We start from the raw sequence: 27,686 nt of genomic DNA, 5'->3' as shown, positions 1-27,686 counted from the left end.
CTAAAAATAGAGAAATAGGAACGACTTTACATGAGTATAGATGTTAAACCATAAATGCAGATGCAGATTATACAAAGGCAATTTATTAATCTATAGCTAAATTATTATGTATGTTCTTACATGTGTGCTACAAGCAAATCGTAAGAAATTCTTAGCTAATACTAAGAAAATGTTTTGTTTTGTTTCTTAAGATTATAGAAACTTCCTCTCTAATCAAGGCTTTTAACATGAACAGATTTCTTGAATAAAATGGAAAGTTTCCAGTACACTGAAACATAAATCCACAAGTCGCCAGGCAGGATAAAACACCTGGCCGGATAAAACAAAAACAGCAAGTTTACATGATCCCTGTAACACCCATGGTCTCAAACTCAGATGCTTCCTCCATCTGCCAACTGTGTTCTGGATACAGAGCACATCGTGGCTTCTGGGATCACACTCAGCTGAGGCTGTGGGTCCACAGAGCACTCATCTGGCTGGGCTATGGTGGTGGTGGCTCTACTCAAGAAGCAAAGCAGTTACTAGCACATTCAAACAGTGTATGGAACATATTTTAAATATCAAAGTGAGAAACAAGAAGGCAACATAATAATGTTATCAGAAAGATGTTAGGAAGTAAGGAGAGCTGTGTAAAGCTTGAGGCTGAAAAGCAGCTTGCCAGCTTCCTTTCTTTGGCTTCTTGGGTAGTGGGTGCCAAGACAGCAAGATGTGACGTTCTGGTTCATGGATCATATAATGGACCCATCCCTGACTCTGCTGAATGCCAAGATTCCTCCATTCAGATTCAGACATCAAATGGGTTTTACGGACCAGCTTGGCTATGTCCGTGGGCAGCATGACATGTTGATACTCAAACTCCTCATCGTCATATTTGTCCGAATAGTAAATTTGTTTGTGCAACATGATCACTTGGTTTGCTAGCCTTCAGCCCCGTGCCGCCAAGCAACTCCCAGCAGCACGTGCTCCCACCCACTTTGGCCTCAAGAAAATGTTTTAACATTGCCTAGAAGACATTTATAATATTGGTTTTACATTTTGATTTGAGCATGTATATATAATTTATAAGACACATCTTTCATGAGCACAGATAGCCACTAAGTTAAATTCTTTAATTCTAACCTAATAAAACTGAAATTTAAACCTTCACTAATTCAAAAGCAGAATCCTTTGTTAACAAGGTTTTGGACTCAATCAAAGAATTAATTATTAAAGTGACGAGTTCTAAGCTCCAAATCAAGTTTCTAAGTACATCTAAAGAGGTCCCATCTGAATTTGCAATTGGCCCAGTTTCTATATATGGGTTATACCATATACAGAGTAATTGGCTTAGAAGAATTATTAGTCCCAGCCAGGAGCGGTTGCTCATGCCTGTAATCCTGACACTCTGGGAGGCTGAGGTGGAAGGATCACTTGAGCCCAGGAGTTGGAGACTCTTCTATACTTCACCATTCCTGTAATCTTTATCTCCAGCCCCCTTTTCAACCGCCTGGACCCTCTTCTACCTGGATGACCTACAGACACATTAAACTCAATGTATGCCAAATTGAAATCAACATCTGTCTTCCCAGTGTTCCTTGCTTTTCAGATTTCCCTATTCATTCCATCATAATTATCTGTTATTCTGACTCAAAATTTGAATTTTCACTATACTCTGTCAATGTTTGCTTTGTAAGATACCTTGGCTCATTTTCTTTCTTTCCCTCTACCACCACCTATTTTTACCCTCTCTGGTTAGTGATTATAGCAAAAAATCTCTAACTGACCTTCTTGTCTTTAAACTCTTCCTTCATCCTAGTAATCCTGGACACATTTTGCTAGAATAATTCCCTGAAATACTGTTTTCATTATCTCATTCCCCTGTTAATGTCCATGTGGATGTTTATGTGTATGTATAAATATATATACAGACATATTCACACACACACATGCACACACACATATAATGTATATAAAAACTCTCTTTTCGCAGCCAGATGCAGTGGCTCATGCCTGTAATCCCAGCATTTTGGGAGGCCAAGGCAGGAGGATCACTTGAGCCCTTGAGTTCAAGACCAGCCTAGGCAACATAGGGAGAAACCCCTGACAGACATCTCTACAAAAAAAATTAGCCAGGTGTGGTGAAGCATGTTGGTGGTCTCAGCTACTTGGGAGGCTGAGGTGGGAGGATCGCTTGGACCCGGCAGGTTGATGCTGCAGTGAGTCATGACCAGGGCACTGCGCTCCAGCCAGAGCGACAGAGCAAGACCCTGTCTCAAAAAACAAAAACATAAACAAAACCTCTCTTTTCTTTCCAGGTAATCACAGGGTTGAGGAGGGGGAAAAAAACTATCTTTCTATAAAATGAATCCAAAATCTTCATTCTCTTTCTGAGGCACTTTACAAAACTGGTCTACCCAAGCATGGTTCTTAACAGTCCACACCATAAATAATCTATACTCAGTCAAACTAACATAATGGTATATCCTCTGAACATAGCCCAATTTTCCAATTCAGGAGCTTCTTACAGAAGTATAGCATAGAGATTAATGGGACAAGTCTAGGTTCAGATCCTAGCTCTGTCACTTGCTTAGGCAAGGTACTTAACACTCTGAATCTGTTTTGTAACCTATATAAAAGCGAACTCATAGAACTGTTTGTGTTGGATGAAATGATACATGAGAGACTGACTGACACACAATAAATCTTCAATGAATGACAATTATTATTTTTATTTGCTCCTAACATATTGCCTGCCTCTATAATACTTCCTCATTACTTAATCTTTAAAATCAACCCACTCTTTTGGGCTTAACTGATGTTTTATTTCCTCCATTTATGATTCCTCTACCTCCTCCTAAATTATACAATTCTTCTCATCTGTATTTTTCATTAGAACTTTAATCATAGATTTTGCTTTGTATCGTTTTGCAACTCACTGAGTAGAGCTCCTGACCCTTCAAACAATCTCATGCTTCCTCCTGGCAGGAACTGTGATGTGGATTGGCTGTGTCCCCCCTCAAATCTCATTTGAATTGTAGTTCCCATAACCTCCACATGTCATGGGAGGGACACGGTGGGAGGTAACTGAATCAGGGGGTGGTTACCCCCATGCTGTTCTCATGATAGTGATTGAGTTCTCACGAGATCTGATGGTCTTATAAGAAGCTTTTCCCCCTTTGCTCAGCAGTTCTCTCTTCCTGCCATCCTGTGAAGAAGGACGTGTTTGCTTCCCCTTCCACCATGATTGTAAGTTTTCTGAGGCATTCCCAGCCATGTGGAACTGTGAGTTAACTAAACTTTTTTTCTTTATAAATTACCCAGTCTCGGGTATTTCTTCATAGCAGTGTGAGAATGGACTAATACCAACTGTTTGCTTATATGACTCTGTATTCCTCCAAATTCCAGTCTATTTCAAAACACTGAATAAATACAATTACTCTAATATACTAGATCCCACCATATATTAAGGTGTCCCCCTGGTCAGACAATACATTAAATATGAAATTTTAGGCATGGCCAAATGTCTTAGTCTGTTTAGACTACTATAACAAAATATCATAAACCAGGAAGCATATAAACAACAAAAATTTATTTCTCATAGTTCTGGATGCTGGAAAGTCCAAGATTAAGGTGCTGGCAGATTCTGTCTGGTGAGGGCTCATTCTGCATGGATAGTGCCTTCTCACAGCATCTTCATATAGTAGAAGAGGCTAGTGAGCTAGCTCTCTGAGGTCTCTTGCATAAGGACATTAATCCCATTTATAAGGGCAAACCCCTCATGACCTAATAACCTCCCAAAAGGCCTCACCTCTTAACACCATCACCTTGGGGTTAAGATTTCAACATATTTATTTTGGAGGACACAAACATTCAGACCACAGCAGCAAGCTATAAAGGAGATAATCTGGTCATGACTGTGAGATCTCACAAAACAACCCACATAGCCAACTACATCAGAGATAAAAGGATTTCTGGTTGCATACCATTTATTTAAGTGGATAGCTGGTATCAGAATATCTGAGTTGTGGAATCCAGTAAGTTATTGTTTAGAACATAAAACTAAATCTATTGAGTCAAATAATTAGCATAATAGCAATAGCCCAATAGAACTATGTTAAAGTAATTGAGCTTACTGAAAAAAAGTAATAAGGTATTATTACCTGTACACAAGCATCCTGACCCCTGATTGCAGCTATGTGAGATGCTGCCCAACCTCTCGTTGTTACGTGTGTGATATCAGCTCCATGCCAGAGCAGCCAATGAAGACACTAAGAAAATAACCATGTTAACAAGTGATAAGGTGGATGTTTTTAACATTTTTATCTTTTAAATTTGGTCTGTTATCATAAAATAACAGACTGTAGCGCAAGAAGTATCACAAGTGAATGAGAGATCCATGTACAAGAAAAACAAAAGCACAAGCACAGTGACACGGCAACCAACATTTGGCCTCACTGTTGGGTAAACAATAGAGACTAGTGGGAACCGTGGCAAACTGGAGACCATATTTCTTATCTGTAAGGTGTAGACACTACCAATTACAGTCAGTGGTTGCTATGAGTGAAATGCTTATCCAATGTTTGTAAATATTCTGTTTGACCAATACTGTGCAGGCCAAAGAAAACAGATCTAAGAATGAAATTCACTTAAAGGCTGCCAGTTTTCAATCTCGAACATAGATCTTTAAATGGGTCTAGAGTTTTTGCATCAGAGCACACATTGTTATTCTAGTGATTCTAAAAAACAAATAATTTTAAAAAAAAGAGAAGTCTAATGTATCTTTTAAGATTTTTAAAAATTAATCTAAATCTCAATATAATACAGTACTTAAAGATCTGTACCACATACAGTGTTACTGTCTTTGTATAATCAAGTTTGTATATTCTACCACCTTTCTTTTTAAAAGAATTGATCATATCATTGGGATACATTGTCACAGAAGTCATAATCATATTATTTGATAAAAAGGCTTATCAAGTAAATATCATTTGCCTATCACAGAGACTAATGACAATAAAATATAAAAAAACCTCAATCTCAATAATTATCATAGTAAGTCATTCATTTATTCAACAATATTTATGGAAAGACTATTATGTGCATTGTTCAGGTACTAGAGAATAAAGCCACTGTCAACATTCATGTACTGGTTTTACATTTGTCTTGGGTGATTATGTAGAAGCGAGATTGCTAGGACATAAAAGAAGTATATATTTAACTTTATTGTAAAAACACCAAACTGTTTTCTAACATGGCTGTACCTCTTTACATTCCCACTAGCAATGTATGGGAGTTCCAGTTTCTTGATATCCTTGTAAACACTTTATATTGTCATTTTTTTCAGGTTTTGTTTTTTCTGCTATTCTTACAGGGAGGCACTGGCGTCTCATTGTGGTTTTAATTTGCATTTGCCTAATGGCTAATGATGCTGAACATCTTTTCGTATGTTTAATTGCCATCCATATGTACTCTTTGAGAAAGTGTCAATTGAAGTCTTTTGCCCATTAAAATTTCTCTTATGATGAGTTCTGAGAGTTCCTTATATAATCTGGTTACAAGTTCTTATATACATGATTTGCAAAGGTTTTCTTTTCTATTTTCTCTATAAGTTTTATAAGTTTTACATTTATCTACAATCTGTTTTGAGTAAATTTTTGCATACGGTACCAAGTATGGCTCAAGTTTCATTTTATTTTTTTAATTTTAGATTCAGAGGGTACATGTGCCAAGTTCGTTCATTTCAAGGATATATTGCATGATGCTGAGGTTTGGGCTTCTATTGAACCCATCTCCCAAATAGTGAGTGACTAGGTTACCAAACAGGTAGTTTTTCAACCCTTGCCTCCTTTCCTATCTACTTTTGGAATCCCCAATGTCTATTGTTCCCATCTCTTTGTCCATGTGTACCAAATATTTAGGTCCCACATATAAGTGAAAATATGTGGTTCTTGATTTTCCTTTTTTGTGTTAATTCACTTAGGATAAAAGGTTCATTTTCTTACATATGAATATGTGTAATTGTGCCAACATCATTTAATGAAAATATATCTGCTCTCCACTGAATTACATTTGCATCTTTGTTAAAAATCAATTGACCGGCCGGGCGCAGTGGTTCACGTCTGTAATCTCAGCATTTTGAGAGGCTGTGGCAGGTGGATCATTTAAGGTCAGGAGTTCAAGACCACCCTGGCCAACATGGTGAAACCATGTCTCTACTAAAAATACAAAAATTAGACAGGCATGGTGGCAGGCACCTGTAGTACCAGCTACTCAGAAGGCTGAGGCAGGAGAATCACTTGAACCCAGGAGGCAGAGGTTTCAGTGAGCTGAGATCATGCCACTGTACTCCAGCCTGGGCAATAGAACCAGATTCTGTCTCAAAAAGAGAAAAGAGAGAACAGAGAAGAGAACCGAACCAGATGGAAATTCTGGAGTTGAACAGTATATCTGAAATGAAAAGTTTACTATGGGCTCAAGAGCAGATTTCATCTGAAAAAAACTGTCCAATAAAGCATAGTTTTCACCAATTGTTAATTTAGTGATTATTTCTCGCAACCAATATATAAATACCAAAAATCTTAAGAAAATTCAGAAAGGATAAAAAGCTGTAAATGTGTTAATGTAGTGCTCAAGTAAAGATTTAGGGCCAGGAGCGGTGGCTCACGCCTATCATCCTAGCACTCTGGGAGGCCGAGGCAGGTGGATCACAAGGTCAGGAGTTTGAGATGAGTCTGGCCAACATAGTGAAACTCCGTCTCTACTACAAATACAAAAATTAGCCGGGTGTGGTGGCACGTGCCTGCAGTCCCAGCTATTCGGGAAGCTGAGGCAGAAGAATCATCTGAACCCAGGAGGCAGAGGTTGCAGTGAGCAAAGACAGCAACAGAGCAAGACTCCCTCTCAAAAAAAAAAAAAAAAAATTTAGGAGATGACCTTTAAGTGGGAATAGAGGAAAGCACTAAAATCTTTGCTTTCTGTTTATGTTTGGTAAAATCCAACAAACAGGCTGGGGCATGGTGGCTCACACCTGTAATCCCAGCATTTTGGGATGCCAAGGTGGGTGGATCACTTGAGGTCAGGAGTTAGAGACCAGCCTGGCCAACGTGGTGAAACCCTATCTCTACCAAAACTACAAAAAATTAGACAGGCATGGTGGCACATGCACCTGTACTCCCAGCTACATGTTAGGCTGAGGTGGAGCACCTGTACTCCCAGCTACATGTTAGGCTGAGGTTGCTTGAACCTGGGAGGCAGAAGTTGCACTGAGCTGAGATCATACCACTGCACTCCAGCCTGGGAAACAGAGCGAGACCCTATCTGGAAAAAAAAAAAAAAATCCAACCAACATTTATTGAACATCTGCTGGGCACTGTGCTAGACACTAAAAATATGAACAAATAAATTTAATTCAACAAATTCAGCAATATGAGAAACATTTATTGTGAACCTATGATGTGACTCCTATAATATGCTAGACACTACACTAGGTATTGTGGAAAAAAGATGAATAAGACTCAAATGGTATCTTCAAAGAGCTCAAAATCTAACAGAGAATAAAATTTAAAGTGATACACTTTTTAAAATTTATAAGATTTAGAGGTAGCAGTAAGGAGTCAGTAACCAGTTGGGAGATATTGAGGGCAAAAACAGAAAGCTTTACCAAGTGGATACTGACTGACCTGGATTTCAACCAGGTAACCAGTGGGAAGAGATGAGACAGGCAGATAAAACAGCATGTGCATACTGCCCAAAGTAATTTACAGATTCAATGCTATTCCCATCAAGCTACCATTAACTTTCTTCACAGAATTAGAAAGTACTTTAAATTTCATATGGAACCAAAAAAGAGCCCGTAGAGCTAAGGCAATCCTAAGCAAAAAGAACAAAGCTGGAGGTATGATGCTACCTGACTTCAAACTATACTACAAGGCTACAGTAACCAAAACAGCATGGTACTGGTACCAAAACAGATAAATAGACCAATGGAACAGAACAGAGTGCTCAGAAATAACACCACACATCTACAACCACCTGATCTTCGACAAACAGGAAAAAAACAAGCAACAGGGGAAGGATTTCCTATTTAATAAATGGTGCTGGGAAAACTGGCTAGCCATATGCAGAAAACTGAAACTGGATCCCTTTCTTAAGCCTTATACAAAAATTAACTCAAGATGGATTAAAGACTTAAAAGTAACACCTAAAACCATAAAAGCCTTAGAAGAAAAACTAGGCAATACCATTCAGGACATAGCCATGGGCAAAGACATCATGACTAAAACACCAAAAGTAATTGCAACAAAAGCCAACATTGACAAATAGGATTTAATTAAACTAAAGAGCTTCTGCACAGCAAAAGAAACTATCATCAGAGTGAACAGGCAACCTACAGAATGGGAGAAAATTTGTGCAATCCATCCATCTGACAAAGGGCTAATATCCAGAATCCACAAGGAACTTAAATTTACAAGAAAAAAACAAACAACCCCATCAAAAAGTGGGCAAAGGATATGAACAGACACTTCTCAAAAGAAGACATTTATGCAGCCAACAAACATATGAAAAAAAGCTCATCACTGGTCATTACAGAAATGCAAATCAAAACTACAATGAGATACCAGCTCATACCAGTTAGAATGACAATCATTAAAAAGTCAGGGAACAACAGATAATGGAGAGGATGTGGAGAAATAGGAATGCTTTTACACTGTTGGTGGGAGTGTAAATTAGTTCAACCATTGTGGAAGACAGTGTGGCAATTCCTCAAGGATCTAGAACTAGAAATACCATTTGACGCAGCCATCCCATTACTGGGTATACACCCGAAGGATTATAAATCATGCTGCTATAAAGACACATGCACACATAAAAAAATAATAAAATTAATTAAATCTAAGGGCATGGTTACGAGGATGGAGCCCAATGTTCAGATTTGCATTAAAATACTCACTAAGCAGTTTGTACTAGCTAAAAATTGAAACCAAATAAATACCCAACAATCCAAAAACAGATAAATTCTGATACCAGTCTAAGAATAGAAAAACAACATGGCTGAAGGAAATGAACTAGAGTACATATATGTAACCACATGGCTAAAACTCAAAAACATATTGTTGAACAAAAAAAGCAAGCTAAAGAATAATACACATAATGTGGTATCATTTATATAATGTATAATGTCATTCAAAACAATGATATAATCATATGTAATAACAGCATAAAACATAGATGGGAATAATAAACACCAAAATCAGGGTAATAGTTATCTCTGGAGTTGGAAGCAGAGGAATGGCACCTGAGAGGGGTACTTAGGGACTTCAAATGTACCTGCAACATTCTATTTCTTTTCTAAAATCTGACGCTACTAAAGCAAAAATGTTAGAATATGTATTCATTATATCATCCACTCCAAGTTATCCTCTATGCTTGCCTCTGGAACCCAGTCACCATATTGTAAGGAAGTACAAACCAGTTCACATGTAGAGTCGTCACAAACAGGCCCACAGGGATGAAGTTTAAGGTGCCTAATCCATAACCAGCATCAACCACCAGAGACATCTTGAGTGAACAGGCCTTCAGAAGAATCTAGCCCCAGCTTTTTAATATTCCAGCTGAAGCCCCAGATATCATACAAATTCTTACATTTGTTCACGAGTATAACTAAATCATTATTTTATTACGCTAAATTTTGGGATAATTTGTTATAAAGTCCTAGCAAAGTGGAATACCCAAATATTAAATGACTATGACTGAAAAGAAAATATATGCAGTACCTACCAGAAGGTCTCAACCCTGTTTGCTAAATTTACAAAACTGTTATTGCTATAAACTTAACCTCGGTTTAGTGGTATGTATAGTTCCTTACCTCCAAACTTCCAGAATGTGCTGCCCAATGTAAAGGGGTAAACTTATGGAGAACATCAACTTCATTAATGCTGGCTCCACGTTCCACTATTTCTGAAAGCTGCTTTACATCTCCAGCTCGTACTGCGTCATGTATGCTGCCAAAATGCACCTTCTTCCTGGAACCTACTGAAAAATCAAATTATTTACAATGTACTACAAAACTGTGAAAGAAAAAAAAAGACTAAAACAGTGATCTAACAGAAAGCACAAAATTACTTTGGTTTTCCAAATAATTTACTACAAAGACGTTTGTCATTAATATCTTAAACAGACTTCTGGTTCCAACACTGACATGTAAAAAGCATGGAAGTTGACATTCCCATCCTTATAGGGAAAAGTGAATAAACAGAAAATGAACAACTTTTCTTGGACCCATCAGAGAACTGAGGTCTCAGGGCAAACTGCTACCCCAAATCTGGAGAGACAAATACAGAAAAATATAGTCCTGGAGCAGAAGCACTGGAGTCATAAAGTGATAGAAGCACTTACATGGTATTTTGATGACTTGCCAGAGATTGAGTACATACTGGTCAAAGAATGAGAAACTTCTAGGGGTCACACTCTTACTTAGGGAGCCACTACACTTTCATAGATTTTACCTTCACAAACCTCACCAGGTTACCATGGTGAAAAGCCAGGAACTCACGTATTTGGCAGTGAGAAGGAGAAAGTAACCATTTTGAAATATGCCTAATGTGTTCTCCATAACAAAGGCCTCCCTAGTGAAAAAGACTTCACCAGAGCCTCCTCTCATACATGCAGATATATTTTATCAACATCTTTCTTACATTTCTAATTTATGTCTTACACTATGAAAGGAATGGCAGGCTACAATTTTTAATTCATATACTGTTAGTGCTTCATATTTTATAATTTAATTAATAAGCATTGTGAACCAGAGGCAATAAAGGTATCTAAGCATGAACAGACAGCTATTAGAGAAGGATGAAGGAGTAAGCAGTTCAACTGCAGCATTCTCTAAATAAAACAGGCATGATTCCTGACCTGAGGTTGATTTGAAAACCAACACTTCTGGCAAATGATCTGTGCACCCTTGTACTACTATTTATCTATGTACCTGTCCTCTCTCCACAATCAAAATATTAATTTCTTAAGGGCAAAAATCATATTTTACACTGGAATTATATCTTACTTTTATTACATCTTTTTATATACTCTAATTATATCTTTGCTCTTAGCAAAATGCTATAAATGTACTCCAAAAGCCTTTCTGAACATCTACCGTGAGTCAAGCACATGATAGAAAATGGACGTAGATTTAATACTTTTTTTTCCACCAACACATTAAAATCTATTTGGATAAATACATAAAGAAAACAAAAACCTGACAGCAATGTCCTCAGAGAGTACAGGTAAAATTAAGGAGAAACAAAACAAGTCATACAGGAGGAAACAATTCGAGCAAGACCTTGAGGAACAATTAAGATATATGGCAAATGGGAACAAGAGCTTATGTAAGGTGTGCACACAGACATATACACACACACACCCCTTTAATAAACATTCAATGATGTTAATCCCTAGGCCAGAACTTCATTCTTCTCCTTTAAACTAGCACAGCTAGACCTACAAATGATGTTCTATCCACTCTACTTATTTTACACAGACACTCCTCTAATCCATCTTATACAGACCAACTATCCTGATCACTTCATGCCCCTACTCTAAACTGCTACTGGTTGGCCACTGCTAGTCTACAAAACAAAACCCAGACTCTCAGTATGACCTCTATGGCCTCCCATAATTTGGCTCCATCTAATTTTATGGCCTTTGTTCTCACCACATTCCATCCCAATTTATTCACTCATCCACCCATCCATCTACTCAACATAAGTTTGGTATCTACCATAAGAATAAAAAGATGAAGACACCCTCAAGGAACTCACAGATTAGTAGAAAAAATACAAACACAAAATACAAAATAATGTGGTAAAAGCAATGATGGAAATACTCATAGGAACTTGTGGAAGCACAGATGACTTCAAACTCAGCTAGGGTAGGAGGGAAGAGGAACAGAGAAGGATTCCCGGGGAAAGTAACATCTAAGATAGAATCTTCAAAGATTAACAGGAGTTTGCCAAGGAAAGTAGGAGCAGTGAAAGGCCTTCTAAACAGCATGAACTGTCAAGAAATCACACACACACACACACACACACACACACACACAAATCCTATTACTAAAGTATTAAGGGGAAATATTGCCTAGAACCAGACAAGATACAGACAACGGTGAAACTTATTTTTAAAAACTTAGACTTGAGCAGACAGTGGAGAACACTGAGGAATTTTAAACAGAAGAATTATAATGATTGAGAGTTGTAAGGCTGAGTTTACAAGGCTAAATTCAGGGAAGAGAATTTATTGAATGGGGAGCAAAAAGGCAAAACTAGAAAGTAGGTTGATTGGCCCAGCACGGTGGCTCACGCCTGTAATCCCATGAGGTCAAGAGATGAGACCATCCTGGCCAACACAGTGAAACCCGTCTCTACTAAAAATACAAAAAATTAGCCGGGCATGGTGGCGGGCGCCTGTTGTCCCAGCTACTTGGGAGGCTGAGGCAGGAGAATGGCGTGAACTTGGGAGGCGGAGCTTGCAGTGAGCTGAGATCGCACCACGGCACTCCAGCCTGGGAGACAGAGTGAGACTCTGCCTCAAAAAAAAAAAAAAAAAAAAAAAAAAAAAAAAGAGTAGGTAGATCATGTAAGAATACAGTTTACAATAGTCTAGACCAGAAAAAATGAGATCCTGAACAGTGGGAAAAGAAAAGCAGACAGATTCAACAAATATTAATAAAATTAGAATGAACTAAACTAGAATGGATTCAGTGGGTGAAATAAAAGCAGTGAGATAACTCCAAGATGTCTGGCTTTGTCATCTGAGTGCTGTGATGCCATTAGTTGAGACAGCAAACACTGAAGGACAGAGAGGATATATAGATACAAAATTACAATTTGGACATGCTGTTCTTGAGGTACCCAAGGAAGATTTCCAGAAGGGAGACATATGTATACATCTGCAGCTCCGAGGAGAGATACAGAATTCAGGCTCTCAGTGTTATGTGTGTCTCTGCATTAGAATGTTTTTTCTGACACCCATACTCACCCCCTACTGGAATCAGTGGCATTCTACCATCCTTTATAACACTCACCTCACTTGTCATTATTTGCTCAGTATTTATCTTCCTCACTAGAAGGTAAAGAATGTGCCTTGTCTTCTTTACTGATAGTTCCTTAACACAGAGCACAAAGTAGGCACGCAGTAAATATTTACTGGATGGTTGAATGAGTAACAGATTTGAGGGCCATCAGTAGGACTGAAGTCACGGTAAATGACAAGAAGAAGAGAACCAATGATGGCATCATCAAGGGGGGAAAGCTGCATTTAAGAGGGCAGAAGAAAAGAAAACGGCAAAGGAAAGGGTCACTCAATGGAGTGAAAGAAGAAAACTAAGTAAGTACTAATTTGTCGTCTCCACAGGGTCAAATGCTTCAGGGAAGCCAAGGAAGAACTTAAAAGAGTCCATAAGACTGAACGAGAGTTGATGTTAAGCTGGGCAAGAAGACTCGGAGGACTGGTGTGGATGGAAAAAAGGAAAGAAAGCTGAAATAATACAGAACAGGGGAAAGTTGACAGCTTTGGTATCTCCAAAAACAAATTAGAAAGGGAAACGGGGAGCGACACCTGAGAAAAGGAAATGCCAGAAAGGGCTAAGACTGTTGCAAGCTTAAGTAAGAAAAGGAATGTGGCAGAGATGAGGGCCAACGACATAGTCTGACTCACAGGGGTTTGCAGTCTCCCTAGAGGACGTGGAGGGGCCTGAATTAGCCACCCCGGGCATGGTGCAACACCTCCGACTCTGGGGAGTAGTTGAGTCCAGGCCCCTGATGCTGCCGCGGTCTTCACTTGCTCTCACCCACAAGCCACTGCAGGGGCAGCGGCCCTCTTCTCTGTCGTCACTAGGACGGGGCCCAAGGTCCTCTCTTGCTCTCTCCCAGAAGCTGCAGCAGAAACCTTCGTCTTCACTTTCTCTCTCCCAAACGCCACTGAGGCGGCAGCTGGCGTCTTCACTGCCGCTCACACCGGAGGAGTCGCTGGCTGCGTAGCCGCGGTCTTCACTTACTCCCTCCCAAGAACTACCGAGGCTGTGGCCGCCATCGACACTCCCTCCCTCCCAGGAGCCACTGAGGCGGCGACTGCGATCGTCACTGACTCTATACCCGAAGTCACTAGTTCGCGGGTCCCGGACGTCACTGACTCCCTCCCAAGTACCACTTAGGCGGACGCCTCGGTCTTCTCTGGTAGTTCCCCTGGAGTCGGCAGTTTGGTGGCCTCCAACTTCACTAAAATTCACGTCGCTGCTGCAGAAGCTGCGGTCTCCCCTAACTCTCTCCCAAGAGCTTCTGTGACTGCGGCCACTATCCCCACTAACTCTCTCCCCAGAGACGCTGCGGCAGTGGCCGAGGTTTTCACTGACCCTTCTCAAGTCACTGCGGGACACGCCGGCGTCTCCACTTAGGCTTCCCGCAGCGACCCTGGAGCGGCGGTCACCCTCTTCACGTTTTCTTTCCCCGTCGTCGCTAACTCTTTCCCTTGACTCGGCGCTGGAATGGCCGTGTAGGCCGTTTATCCTCCACACGTGGTGGCTAGTGCGGCGGCCGCCGTCTTCGTCTGCTACTCCCTGCGAGTCGCTGTGGCGGCGGCCGCCTTCGGCTGGTACTTTCTCGAAGTTGCTTTCCAGCCTCCCGACTCCAGTCACTTGGCTGGAGAGGCAGCAAGGCCGTCGCCTTGGAAACGAGTACACTTCCGACGTGCTGAGGTCATTTCCCGTTCCTCACGGCTCACGCCATTTCCGGTTTCCTTTCCCTCAGCTGTTTCTTGGCTTTTCGTCTGGACAAATCGGGTGGTGGTGTGAACTGGTTTTCGGTAAAATTCGGCTCGGCCTCACACGAGCCTATCTAGGTCCGTCTCTGGAGTGGCCTGTCATCGATCGCGCCCTCCATCGCTGAGCGACACAAGTGGAACCTCCCAGGACTGCATTCTGCGTAGGTGACCTGTGTGGCGCGGACCGGGCGGGGCCTTTTTGTCCTTGAGCAAACCTAGTATACTTTCTCAGTGGTGGTTGGAAGGAAATTTGTTACCCTGTCATTTCGCAAGTATGGAAAAAGACCTAAAGAAGAATTTAGCAGCTGCAGCCGCTCTTTTTATTGAGTACTTTACTAGCGCCACCTCTTAATCGCTTGTTAGATGTTACCCCTATTTTATAGGTCAAGAGACTCAATATGTCGGTACTTTGGTAAGGCCAGGCAGCAGGTAAGTTGTAAACCAGTGTAAAAACACAGGTCATTAGTCAAAAGACTGCTTCAGGTCTCCTGGCTCCAAATCCGAGGTTCCTTTCACTGTAGCATGTTTACTGCTCAAATATTTCTCTACAACCCTATTGCTTAACAACAGGAATGAATTGTTTCATCATTTGTTGGAAACATATGGGTCACTTTTGTACCAGCAGCAGAAAATACAGAAATTAGTAAGAATTCTCTGCCCACCAGGGGCATCACCAACCCAGATTCCCCTCTCGGCCCAGTTTTTCCACCCTTATTGCCTTCTCCCTTCTGGAATAACGAACTGGTCCTAGAAACATACCATACTTTTTAATATCTCTGTGCCTTGTCATGTGCTGTTCGTCTTACCGGGAAACTACCCTGCCTTTCCCCCAGTTTTTGTCTGTGAACACATTTGGGGAATTCTCCTGATCCTACCTCTACTCTCTTGAGGTACAGTAAATTGTCTTTGACTTCCATCACCTTTTGTAATATTACTAATTGCCATTTATTGAGTTCCTATGATCTACCTGGTACTGATCTAAGTGCTTTATATTAGTTTTCTTGTTCATTTTTTTATACCAACATAAATGAGTTTGACTCAATTCTTGTTATAACCTGCCAAAATAAATATTCCTCTTCCTTTTTACAGAGAGAGAAACAAGGAACAAAAAAGTTAATTGCCTGAGGATACACTGCTAGTGTTGCGGGACAAATGAGAGACGGGAGAGGCCGAACAGAGTTCAGGAGAGCTCTTTATTATTAAGGTGATCACTGGCTCAGTCGGACTAGGGTCCAGAGAGACTGAGTCCGGAACAAAGGGATCAGTTACCTTTTAAGCAGTTTGTGGCAGGAGTTTTGTGCTGCAGTAAGCCTGCTTGCAGAAGCAAGAACAAAGGCAGATAATTACTCTTTCACATTTGTTACAGCACATGTCTTATATCCTTGGGAATACATGCTTTTGTAGCAATTGCTTATCAACCTTGTGATTTTACAGCCACGCTGGGGAGGGAAGCAAGACCTCGCCGTGCCTCAAGGAATGTGAAACCATGGAACACAGATAAGCCTCTCCGTGCATAGAGGAGAAATAAGCAGTTAATATTCTTTCCTAACCCAGGCCTCCAGACCAGCGGGCTATATTACATTCTACCTCTAAGGAAAAGAATAAACTTCTTGACTAACATACTTATAAAATTCATTAATTCCCCCTTCAGTAGTAAGTATTAAATACCTGACTTAGGATTCCAATATAGGTCTTGGATTTTGCTGCAGGAGCTCCTCAAAGTCTCTGAATTCCCACAACCTTTTATTAGATCACTTATCCCGTTGTACTATAATTATCTGTTTAACAATTTTTCCTCAACCCTCAAGGACCCCGAGCTTCTGGAAGGTAGGGATTGTATCTTAAAATCTTGGCATTTCTGACATCTAGAATATTTCATTTAAGAGAAGGGCTTAGTCACTGTTGTGTGGGTGAGTGGGTGGGTTGATCAGTTGACTGTCAGGCAGGTGAACTAATAGGCTAAAGATAAAGTTTTTCACTGTTGGAAGTGAATTTGGGATTAGTTGTCCTAATCCCCTCACTTTTAGAAATGGGGCAACTGGGTCGGGCACTGTGGCCTGTAATTCTAGCACTTTGGGAAGCCAAGGCGGGCGGATCACCTGAAGTCAGGGATTTGAGACCAGCCTAGCCAACATGGTGAAACTACTAAAAATACAAAAATTAGCCAGTCGTGGTAGAAGGAGCCTGTAATCCCAGCTGCTAGGGAGGCTGAAGCAGGAGAATCGCTTGAACCTGAGAGGGGGAGGTTGCAGTGAGCTGAGATCGCGCAGTTGCCCTCCAGCCTGGGTGACAAGAGCAAAACTCTGCCTCAAAGGAAAAAACAAAACAAGAAATGGGTCAGCTGAGGCCTTTTGTATACTAGGCATTTATCGAGTTACTCGTGGGCCAGTTTCTGTGATAAATGATTTGCAAATAATACCCAACCTAATCTGTATTGTTATTTTTATTTTTACAGACGAAGAAACAGCTCAGATTTGACCAAGATCACACAAGTAGGAGTTGAGGAATTGGAACCCACTAAGACTCCAAATTAATAGTGTTTATAGCCACTTACATAGTAATGGTAAAGGTTTTATTTTTTTCACTATACAATATGTAGTAGATAAATTTACTGAGGAAATGAGACAGCATATCACAAATCCTTAAAGGATACACACGTAACAGGAAGGATTAGAAGAGGAAACAGAAACAGGTAACAGAGAAGCAGAAAAAGTAAAATCTCCCAAAATAAAAGTAGAAGGAATTAAAAATAAAAGCAGAGTCCAGGTGCAATGGCTCATGCCCGGCACTTTGGGAGGCTGAGGCAGGTGAATCACTTGAGGTTAGGAGTTCGAGACCAGCCTCACCAACATGGTGAAACTCCGTTTCTACTAGAAATAAAAAAATTAGCCGGGTGTGGTGGCGTGCACCTGTAATTCTGGTTACTTGGGAGGCTAAGGCAGGAGAATTACTTGAACCCAAGAGGCAGAGGTTGCAGTGAGCCAAGATTGTGCCATTGCACTCCAGTCTCTGTGACAGAGCAAGACTCCGTCTCAAAAATAATAAAAGCAGAAGTTAATGAAATAGAAAATAAAATTGATGATAGTAATTAACTGGTGTTTGAAAAGAACAATAAATAGACACTCAACAAATCTGAGGAAGAAAAGGAAAGAAAATGATATTGGAAATAAAGCAGCCCATGGAGGCAGGATGACTTGAGCCCAGGAGGTTGAGGCTGCAGTGAGCCCTGATTGCACCACTGCACTCCAGCCTGGTCAGCAGAGCTAGACACTGTCTCAGAAAAAAAAGAAACAGGCTGGGCATGGTGTCTCACGCCTGTAATCCCAGCACTTTGGGAGACCAAGGCAGACAGATCATGAGGTCAAGAGATCAAGACCATCCTGGCCAACATGGTGAAACCCCATCTCTACTAAAAATACAAAAATTAGCTGCGGTGGTGGCAGGCACCTGTAGTCCCAGTTACTCTGGAGGCTGAGGCAGGAGAATCGCTTCAACCCAGGAGGCGGAGGTTCCAGTAAGCTGAGATCGTGCCACTGCACTCCAGCTTGGCAACAGAGCAAGAATCCGTCTCAAAAAAAAAAGTAAGGGCAAAGGACATAGTACAGATATGAAGGAGACTTTGAAAATCAGAAGCAAATTATTTTGTGTAACATACACATTGAGCACCACTTATCCAAAATGCTTAGGACCAGAGTGTTTCAGATTTTGGATTTTGGAATGTTTGCATATACATAATGAGATGTCTCAGGTATGGGACCCAAGACAAAACATGAAATTGATTTGTTTTATGTACACCTTATACACAAAGCCTGAAGGTAATTTTATACAGCATTTTAAATAATCTGGTACATAAAACAAAGTTTACGTTAAGTATTTATGTGTGGAATTTTCTACTTGTTGCATCATGGCAGTGCTCAAAAAGTTTCACACTTTGGAGCATTTAGGAGTTTGGATTTTCAGATGAAGAATGTTCAGCCTTTACTAATCTTGAAAATTCGGCTGGGTGTGGTGGCTCACGCCTATAATCCCAGCATTTTGGGAGGCTGAGGTGGGTGGATCACTTCAGGTCAGGAGTTGGAGACCTGCCTGGCCAACATGGTGAAAACCCATCTCTACTAAAAATATAAAAATAGCCGGGCATGGGGGCAGGCACCTGTAATCCCAGCTACTCAGGAGGCTGAGGCAGGAGAATCACTTGAACCCAGGAGACAGAGGTTGCAGTGAGCAGAGATCATGCCACCACACTCCAGTCTGGGTGACAGAGCAAGGCTCCATCTCAAACAAAAGAAAATTCACTTGGCTAATTTTCTTGGAAAATACGAGTTTCAAAATATTGGCTCAAGAGTCAAAAAAACTTTAATAAGTTGGTAATTATTAATGTCATAATCAGTCCCCAGTAAGTGTCACCAGGAACAAAGCATAGAGAAAGATGGAGTGCTTCCCAACTCTGAAGCTAGCATAACCCTAACAGCTCTAACCATGGTAAAATTTCAAATTCACATTGCCCATGAACCAACTGGTTGTGAGATCTTCAAAATAACTTGCTCAGATGTGTGTAGTATGATAGTCACCATAAAACTTTGTAATTGTGAATAATTATAAATTTTAATATCTATCAGTAAAAGAATAGCTAAATTATGCTGCAGTCATCATACAAAATACTACACAGTGGTAGAAATGCAGATCTGTGTACCTTAATCTACATGGAAAGAGTTGTAAGGTATAGGCAATGAAAAATGGTACAAAACAATACATATGTGATCTCATTAAATTTTTAATTTTTTTTTTAATTTGGAAAGGGTCTATACTGAATTGTTAACCCAGTAGTCACTTTATAGACCAAGAAAGAGGGTATAGAAGGAGACTATATTTTATACTTGCATTATTTGATTTTTAAAATGTTAATCCTAAGTAAAAATACAGAAGAAGAGAAAAACATGTGCCATCACATGAAGCAAAAAAAGATAGTTCTAAAGTGAATGTGGGCTGGGCACAGTGACTCACGCCTGTAATCCCAACACTTTGGGAGGCTGGATTACTTGAGGTCAGGAGTTTGAGACCAGCCTGGCTAATGGGGAAACCCCACCTCTCCTAAAAATACAAAAATGACCTGGGTTTGGTGGCGGGTGTCTGTAATCCCAGCTACTCAGGAGGCCGAGGCACGAGAATCTCTTGAATTTGGGGATCAGAGGTTGCAGTCAGCTGAGACCACGCCACTGCACTCCAGCCTGGACAACACAGCGAGACTGTCTCAAAAACAATAAAGTGAGTGTAGTCCAGAAGAGATAAGAAGCTAAGAAAAGCACACTGGTTTTAGCAAGAAGTCATTGATAATAAGTAATTTTAATTAAAAAGCTAAGATGCAATATCCAGACTGCACAGGATTTCAAGGTAAGTGCCTGACTATGGAAGAGGTTTCTTACGTGAAACAGGGTTCCAAATACATCCTGGAGTGGTCATCTCAGTATTCTCAAGAATTGGAACCTTTAGCGAGTAGGAAGGTATGATTCCAGTTAGTAAATATGACTAGTCCTCCACTTCTACCTCAGTATTTCCAAAGTGGGGTGATAAAGCAGGAGATCATAAATCAGCTTTTTACATCTTGTTTCAGAGAAGGGAGCAGGGCCAACCCCAGGCAAAAAAAAAAATGAAGTGGATATTGGTGACAGTCTGTACTCCTTTCTGCCTATATGCCATTTTCTCTTGTTTCCCAGTCATTCTTGTTCTCCCTTTGGTGCTCACTCCCAAATCCTCACTGGGATACTTGATGGGTACCTTTTGGCTCTTACTTAGCTACTCTTCCCCACCTGCTCAACATAATGCCCATTATCTCTGGGAGCTGACCCCATTTAGAATAAGGAAAAAACTTACCAATTCTAAGAGTTCAGATCTTTCTTGATAATAGTCTTTATTTTCCATTTCTACCTCCAGTTTACCAGAGTCAGCTACATTTTTCCACCTGCAGCATGGTAGATGCTTCCTTAGAGTTTCCTGAATATTTTGTTTAAACCTCGATTAGGGTACTTAACTTAGTACTGAATTGTAAGGTCAGTCGTATAAAAAATATGTATATACTAAGCTGTTACATGAGAATGTTTTAATTTTTTATATATAATTATTTTTCTTCCCAAAGCTTATTTTTAGCTGAATTACAATGAGATTGCTTTCTATTTTCCAAAGCATCGAAGTTGGAAATTTTCAGTGGGAAAATTACAGTAAAACCAGGAGTATATATACTTAATGAAATCTTTAGATTTTAGGAAACGTGTGCTATTCCTTTTATTTGTTCTCTAAAACTTCAACTCAATTTAAAAGAAAATGTTCCATCATCTCTGAGGCTTCCTTTAGTTTTCTTTACTGCACTTTACGGTGTGAGATTACTAATTCTAGCTAACAGTGTTATGTATTGACTCTATTTTATCTTTGGGGATGCTGTTGATCTGATGCTGATTTCTGAATTATTTACCAGATCTGGCTGTTTATTAGAAAAAACTATGGAGCTTCTTAAATACTAGAAGTGCCCCGGATGAGAATCAACTCAATGAGACTCTCCAAAGATTAGGAATCTCTTAATATTCACTAATTCTAAGCCAGGTGTAGTGGTGTGCACATGTAATCTAGTTACTTGGGAGGCTGAGGTGGGAGACTGGCTTGATCCCAGGAGTTTGGGGCTAGCCTGGGCAACATGGTAAGGCCCCATCTCTAAATTTTGTATTAAAATTTGTTTTAAATTCACTGTAAGTAATTTTAATGCACAGCCAAATATGGGGCAGAACTGGATCACTGCCTTACCTCTGGCCTCCTACCTCAAAGAGAAAATAAGAGTTGAACTCAATCCCAACTGTAAATACTAGTGGCCATCTTGGAGAACACTGGCCCACCTCCATTCCAAAGCTAATCCTTCCTGTGCTTTCATTTTTTTTTTGCAACGTTCCTTTGGTTTTTCATGTATTTGGTAGAGACGGAGTTTCACCATGTTGCCCAGGCTGGTCTTGAACTATACTCAAGCAATCTACCCACTTCATCCTCCCAAAGTGCTGGAATTACAGGCATGAGCCACTGCCCAGCCCCTCCTGTGCTATTGTTGATGCTATCTCGTTACAACCTTGAGACTGGTATATTGGTCATCTCCATCTTCAACCCATTTCTCCACTGAGCTCCTCTTAACATGCTAATGCCTTTCCTATTTGTCTTACTACAATTTAATCTCTGGAGTTAAACTTCATTTAAAAAAAATAGCTTTTAATATTTTGTTACCTCTCATCCACACTACCCATTGCACCAGGTGTTGGCACCCATACTCAGCTGTTCTTGGGTCAACAGTTAGAGTATTTCCCAGTCTTACATATTTTCTTGACTTTATTTTGTTGACTACCTTGTCCATTGAAATTTTCTTCCCGCTCACACCTGTAATCCCAGCACTCTGGGAGGCCAAGGCGGGCAGATCACTTAAGGTCAGGAGTTCAACACCAGCGTGGCCAACATGGTGAAACCCCGCCTCTACTCAAAATGCAGAACAGCCAGGCGTGGTGGTGGGCGCCTGTGATCCCAGCTACTTGGAAGGCTGAGACAGGAGAATCACTTGAACCTGGGGGGGGGGGAGGTTGCCGTGAGCCGAGATTGTGCCACTGCACTGATCAGCCTGAGCAACAGCAAGACTGTCTCAAAAAAAGAAAAAAAAAATTTCCCATTGGTGGTTTTCCCATTTGCTTTCTGACCTTCCCACCTACCAGTCTTTGTTCCCCTATCCTTGACCCTCTTCTCCATGTGGATACTGTTGATACACTTTTAGGTTTGCATGTCACCTTCCTTTTAGAATGTTCCATACCTGTAAGCAGTTGATAAAAGCTATGGTGGTTTCCCCAGAAAAATGTACAACAGGAAGTTTTACCTGCATTTTTGGATTCACAGATCTCAGTTCTATGGCAGTGTTCATATACTGAAGTTCAGCTGTCACCTGTGTTTACAACTCAAATCCAATGGCTACCAGTTTTCCCACTGGACCTCTCTGCATTTAGCAGTTTCTAAAATTGTATTCACTTGATTCTTAAAAACAAAAACTTAAATGCAGATAGGATGTCACCTCTGTTTAAAATTTCTAGTTGCTGCTCTGGTCATCAGTTTAATAAAAATTCCTTAACATGACCAAGAAGGCTCTTCACTACTTACAAATAAAGGCCGATGCCTGTAATCCCAGCACTCTGGGAGGCTAAGGCAGTAGGATCACTTGAGCCCAGCAATTCAAAACCAGCCTGGACTACATAGTGAGACTCCATTTCTACTAAAGAAAAATTAAAAATAATGGTTCATCATAATATCCTATTCAAAACTACTGAGTTTTAACCATAAGAAGTCAACTTTTGAAAGCACAAAGTATTTCAGGCCTTTACATTTGCTGTTCATTTTCCAAAGATACCCTTCCTATCAGTATGGACTCTACTCCTGGTTATCCTCCAAGACTCAAATATCACCACGTTTGTAGTATCTTCCTTAAGCCACCTTCCAGTAGTTTGGTGTGCTTATTTCTATCCTAACAATTTGGGGGTATCTTGAAATTGCAGAAATTGTATGGAATTAGATGAAACAAAGCCACATTCAAATTCTAATAAAAATTTTAAAGTGAGTGGCTTAATTTCATCTGTAAACTGAGGACACCATCTACCACATAGTTATTGGATGTGAATACCAGAGAAAATACATGTAGAAAGTGCTAGTGCCTGCCACATAGTATGTGCTCAATAAAACTCAGTGTTTTATATGCTTATGTCCAATAAATGGCAGAAAAGACTAACCTGTCTCAGAGTGCCTGGCTCATAGCAAGTACCATGTTCATGTTTTAAAAAACAGATGAAAGACAACAAAAAAGTCACATTCTAAAGCTTTTCAAGAAATAAAGAAATACAAACAAAGTTTCTTCATCATTCTATTTATTACATGTATGAATATTAACATCTCATGGTGTCCATCTAAGTCAAAACCAACAAAAGAAAAAAGTTAACCATATCTCAAGCGAACATTCTTACAGATTCCCGTTACTTAAAATAGAAATATGTTCATCTGCATTATATCATTTGACAATTTGAAAAATGTCTTCCAAAAAAAATCACCTTTAGTACTTAAATATATTTGTTAATTGTTTGATGGCATCAGTGTCCAAGTTCAAGAATAAAAGTTGCTTCATTAGGTATTTTCAAAAGTGAACATCTGGATGGTTCTCTATAGCTGGAGATGTGTGTGTGTGTATATATATATTCATATATATATATCTGCAAATATGTCCTATTGTGTCTTTAAAATTTTTTCAAAATCTGGCTTTTCTATTTGAGAAAAGCCCTATGGTGCTCTCTCACAACCCCCTTTTGAAGGATGAAACTTCAAACTTTGCTTCTTTAATCAGTGGGAGGCTACTAGAAAAAAAATCTTATGTTTGAGGTTGCTGTTCAATTCCATTTTTACCCAATAAAAAGTACAGAAACTATTTGATGGTGTGCATAAATATTACACTCCATGAATAGCAAAAATATTTTTTATTTATAATTTACAGTTGCACAGTGAAAAATCGTACATTTTTACACATACAATTTCATTTTGTTAAATTTGCACACATCTACAGAACTTTCACACAACAAGCACCTGAAACTCTGCAGGCAGTAGGAAATGCAAATACTAAAATGTATTTATTAACCAAATGATAGCTGAAGGCCCTGCCTCAGCTAGACAATTTATATAGATATGTCTATATATACATAAAAAAATTCTTCACCTTCTAAATCCAACAGCAGCTTTTTTAAAAAAGAAAAACATACCTTTCTCATTTTATTTAAACTGACTCAACTGTGTCATTTTCTGTTTTAATTTCAGAGGGTGTTGCTATGCTTTCCTCTGTACAAGCTGGTGGTGTATCAATTCGTTCTTCCTTAACTTTGGGACTTTCACAGGGTTCCTGCAATTCGTTTTTGACAATGTTCAACATAATATTCAAGGGGTTTTCAACTGGTGTCTTGCTGGGAGATGGTGTACAATCAAATGAAGATGTCTACAAAATGAAAGGCCCTATGAGTACTGATGAAAGTTAAAAATTCTCACATTAAATGACATTTAGTTTTGTAAGACCCTTGTATGGACAAGAGAACACACAACCAAATGCAAATGAAACACCTGTCTCCCAACAAAATGTACCATAAAGACAACCAAAAATAAAATATATATTGCACATTCAATATATACTCAGCAGTGAGCTAAGCAGTTAGCAGCTAAGTTGGAGGACATTATACAGCCAAAAAAAGTTGATTAGACATGCTTCTACATTTTAATCTCTACATAGATATTAAACTCATACATATATCCTGGGACTTGTTACTACCCTAATTTCAACTAGTCTGAGGATTTTTTAAATCCCCACAAACCATGATCCTCAACACTAGTCTTCTGATAACTTAAATAAACCTTCCAAAATGCCTCCAACCCATTATCTCTAAAAACCTATTTGTTCCATTACTTGGTTTTAAAAACAGCCTACAAATATGACCATTTGAACTTTTTTTTTGGAGACAGAGTCTCACTCTTGTCGTGCAGGCTGCAGTACAGTGGCATGAACTCAGCTCACTGCAACCTCTACCTCCTGGGTTCAAACCATTCTCCTGCCTCAGTCTCCCAAGTAGCTGGGACTATAGGCACCCACCACCACGCCTGGCTAATTTTTGTATTTTTAGTAAAGACAGGGTTTCACCATGTTGGCCAGGCTGGTCTCGAACTCCTGACCTCAGGTGATCCACTCGCCTCGGTCTCCCAAAGTGCTGGAATTACAGGCGTAAGCCACCACGCCCAGCCGACCATTTGAACTTTTAAGGCCAAAAACTGGTATCGTTTTTAGATTCCATATGTGATCGTTAAATAAAGTATACCTATTTTGGCTGGGCACGATGGCTCATGCCTGTAATCCCAGCACTTTGGGAGGCCAAGTGGGGGTGGATCACTTGAGGTCAGAAGTTCAAGACCAGCCTGACCAATGTGGTGAAACCCTGTCTCTACTAAAAGTACACAATTAGCCAGGTGTGGTGGTGCATGCCTGTAATCCCAGCTACTTGGGAAGCAGGGGCAGGAGAATCGCTTGAACCCAGGAGGTGGAAGTTGCAGTGAGCTGAGATCGCTCCATTGCACTCCAGCCTGCGCAATAAGAGTGAAACTTTGTCTCAAAACAAAACAACAAAAAGAATATACCTATTTAGATGGCTGAATAGAGATGGAAGAAAAAAAAAAAATGCTACCCATAGCTCTAGAAACCTATCCCCACCATGATCCTTATCTTCACTTTTCCTCACATTTCTTTGGGCCTAGTAGACTAGTAAAAGATACCATGATTCAAGTGAATAAAATGCAAGGAATGATAAATTTCAAAATTTTAATTGTTTGCATATCACAGAAAATGATATTCATATATGTCAATTCTGTCATTCTGGCACCAGTTTTTACTGAACAACCTAAGTGCCACATCAAAAAACAAAAACAGTTCAATATATTAAGTTTAAAGTAACAATACTGCTCTGATGCAAAAAAAAAAAAACTGAAAAGCAAAATTTATTAATGCAAATGAGTACAAATACAGTAACCAAAAAGAACTTACATTTTGATAATCTTCATAACATGATGGATGATAAATCTGAAGCAAAAAGAAAAAAAGTAAATATGTGCATATTCATTTCTAGTGGGCTATTCTGATATGATTTTTCTTTTTAACTTTAAACCAGAAGATAGTCTTTGGAAAGAAGATAAAAATTATTTGGTCCTAAAATGGATAAAACCAAATTTTCATCCTTATGCTTAAAGAGTCTGAAAAACTCTTGGCCCTAGTATTTAAGTATCTAGCCTAACTTGCTTTGTTTTCAGCACAGTACAGTTTGATGATGAAACATAAATCCACAATCAAAATAGCGTGGGTGGACAGAAAAACGACTAGATTCAGAAGACCTAGTCCTGGGTCTGTCACTGACTAATAGTGCAACCTCCTATGTAAAGTGAGTACAGAACCGGGTAACTGCTAAGATCCCTTCTAATTCAAGCATTCTATTACTAAAGTCCAATACCTTTTTTATTACGACCAAAAATCAAACAAAAAGTATTACGAACCCCCTCCTTTCAAAGTAATGTGTTAACCCAACAAAAAAATACTAATCTTAACACTTCCTTATAAAGAAATGAAAATTACCTTTCCATCTACTCTAATAGCATTTTTCAAATGCCATTCCTCCTCCTCTTCATCCCAGTATTGTTCAAATTGTTCTTGACAGATTTCACAACTCTAAAATATAATCATATAAAATGAAATTTACATAATAGGCCATATTTAACCCCATTAAGTAAAAATATACAAACATTTTGTTAAGTATAGTAAGCAATTTATGAGTGTTCCAAACGTTTGAATAATGTCCAATATATACTATGATTCAAAATACATTTACAGGATTCTGTCAATCTTTCCAGCAAAAAGAGTAAACATTTCACTTCTTGTGGCCACTGTAGTTATGAAACTCAAAGCTAGATTATAAAAGTAAAATTGAAGAGTAGAGCTTTCAAGAAGTCTTAAAATCATTAAAACAGGGATATAAATATAGTGATATGTTTATGAGTATTTACTTAAAGGAAGTGAGGGACACTCCCACTGGGAGAAAATTTAAACGTTCTTCTCTTACCTCAACTGCTCCAGCTGGTCCAGCAGGTACACTTTGGAACTCTTTTTCTTTAGCAGCCTCTTGAGTTTTGAGCACAACTTCTTCATGCACCTTTTCAAAAAACTGGCTCTTTGCCCGTTCTTCCAGATCAGCTATCTCCTCAAATTCTATCCAGTCCTTAAAAGGAGTTGATTTTCAAAAGATTATTCCATTTATTTCTAAATTTTTACT

General features: G+C 39.5%; 2 protein-coding genes, 1 long non-coding RNA gene and 1 pseudogene across 12 annotated transcripts in view; 1 reads left to right on the top strand and 3 right to left on the bottom strand.

Annotated features, from left to right (window-relative positions):
• ANKRD42 (ankyrin repeat domain 42) overlaps positions 1 to 14,704 on the bottom strand; it is a 203,194-nt gene extending 188,490 nt beyond the window's left edge. For 3 of the 7 annotated variants that reach the window (XM_073019874.1, XM_008020331.3, XM_008020334.3), the window contains exons 1-3: positions 13,687 to 14,698; positions 9,845 to 10,011; positions 4,140 to 4,247 (exon numbers count right to left, since the gene is read on the bottom strand). In XM_073019874.1, coding sequence (XP_072875975.1) covers positions 4,140 to 4,247; positions 9,845 to 10,011; positions 13,687 to 13,744 — 333 coding nt within the window. In that variant the 5' untranslated portion in view covers positions 13,745 to 14,698. Of the gene's footprint in view, positions 1 to 4,139; positions 4,248 to 9,844; positions 10,012 to 13,686 lie in introns of all 7 variants that reach the window. The other 4 variants (XM_073019884.1, XM_073019883.1, XM_073019880.1 and 1 more) reach the window with 4 other exon arrangements.
• On the bottom strand, positions 7 to 3,335 carry LOC119626603 (cyclin-dependent kinases regulatory subunit 1 pseudogene; annotated as a pseudogene).
• Positions 14,705 to 14,744: 40 nt separating the features above from the next.
• Positions 14,745 to 18,405, top strand: LOC140712588 (uncharacterized). The gene is made up of 2 exons (XR_012094262.1): positions 14,745 to 14,948; positions 15,877 to 18,405. It is a non-coding gene; the product is annotated as an uncharacterized lncRNA (long non-coding RNA).
• A 5,292-nt stretch (positions 18,406 to 23,697) lies between these two features.
• Positions 23,698 to 27,686, bottom strand: part of PCF11 (PCF11 cleavage and polyadenylation factor subunit) — a 28,656-nt gene continuing 24,667 nt past the window's right edge. For all 4 annotated transcript variants that reach the window (XM_008020322.3, XM_008020321.3, XM_008020323.3 and 1 more), the window contains exons 13-16: positions 27,477 to 27,632; positions 26,993 to 27,085; positions 26,411 to 26,446; positions 23,698 to 24,823 (exon numbers count right to left, since the gene is read on the bottom strand). In XM_008020322.3, coding sequence (XP_008018513.3) covers positions 24,608 to 24,823; positions 26,411 to 26,446; positions 26,993 to 27,085; positions 27,477 to 27,632 — 501 coding nt within the window. In that variant the 3' untranslated portion in view covers positions 23,698 to 24,607. The remainder of the gene's footprint in view (positions 24,824 to 26,410; positions 26,447 to 26,992; positions 27,086 to 27,476; positions 27,633 to 27,686) is intronic.

The sequence above is a fragment of the Chlorocebus sabaeus genome, chromosome 1 (genome assembly GCF_047675955.1).
Source record: "Chlorocebus sabaeus isolate Y175 chromosome 1, mChlSab1.0.hap1, whole genome shotgun sequence".
NCBI classification, from domain to species: Eukaryota; Metazoa; Chordata; class Mammalia; order Primates; family Cercopithecidae; genus Chlorocebus; species Chlorocebus sabaeus.
The sequence above is the reverse complement of the archived record's forward strand: the minus strand, read 5'-3'. Positions and strand labels throughout refer to the sequence as shown.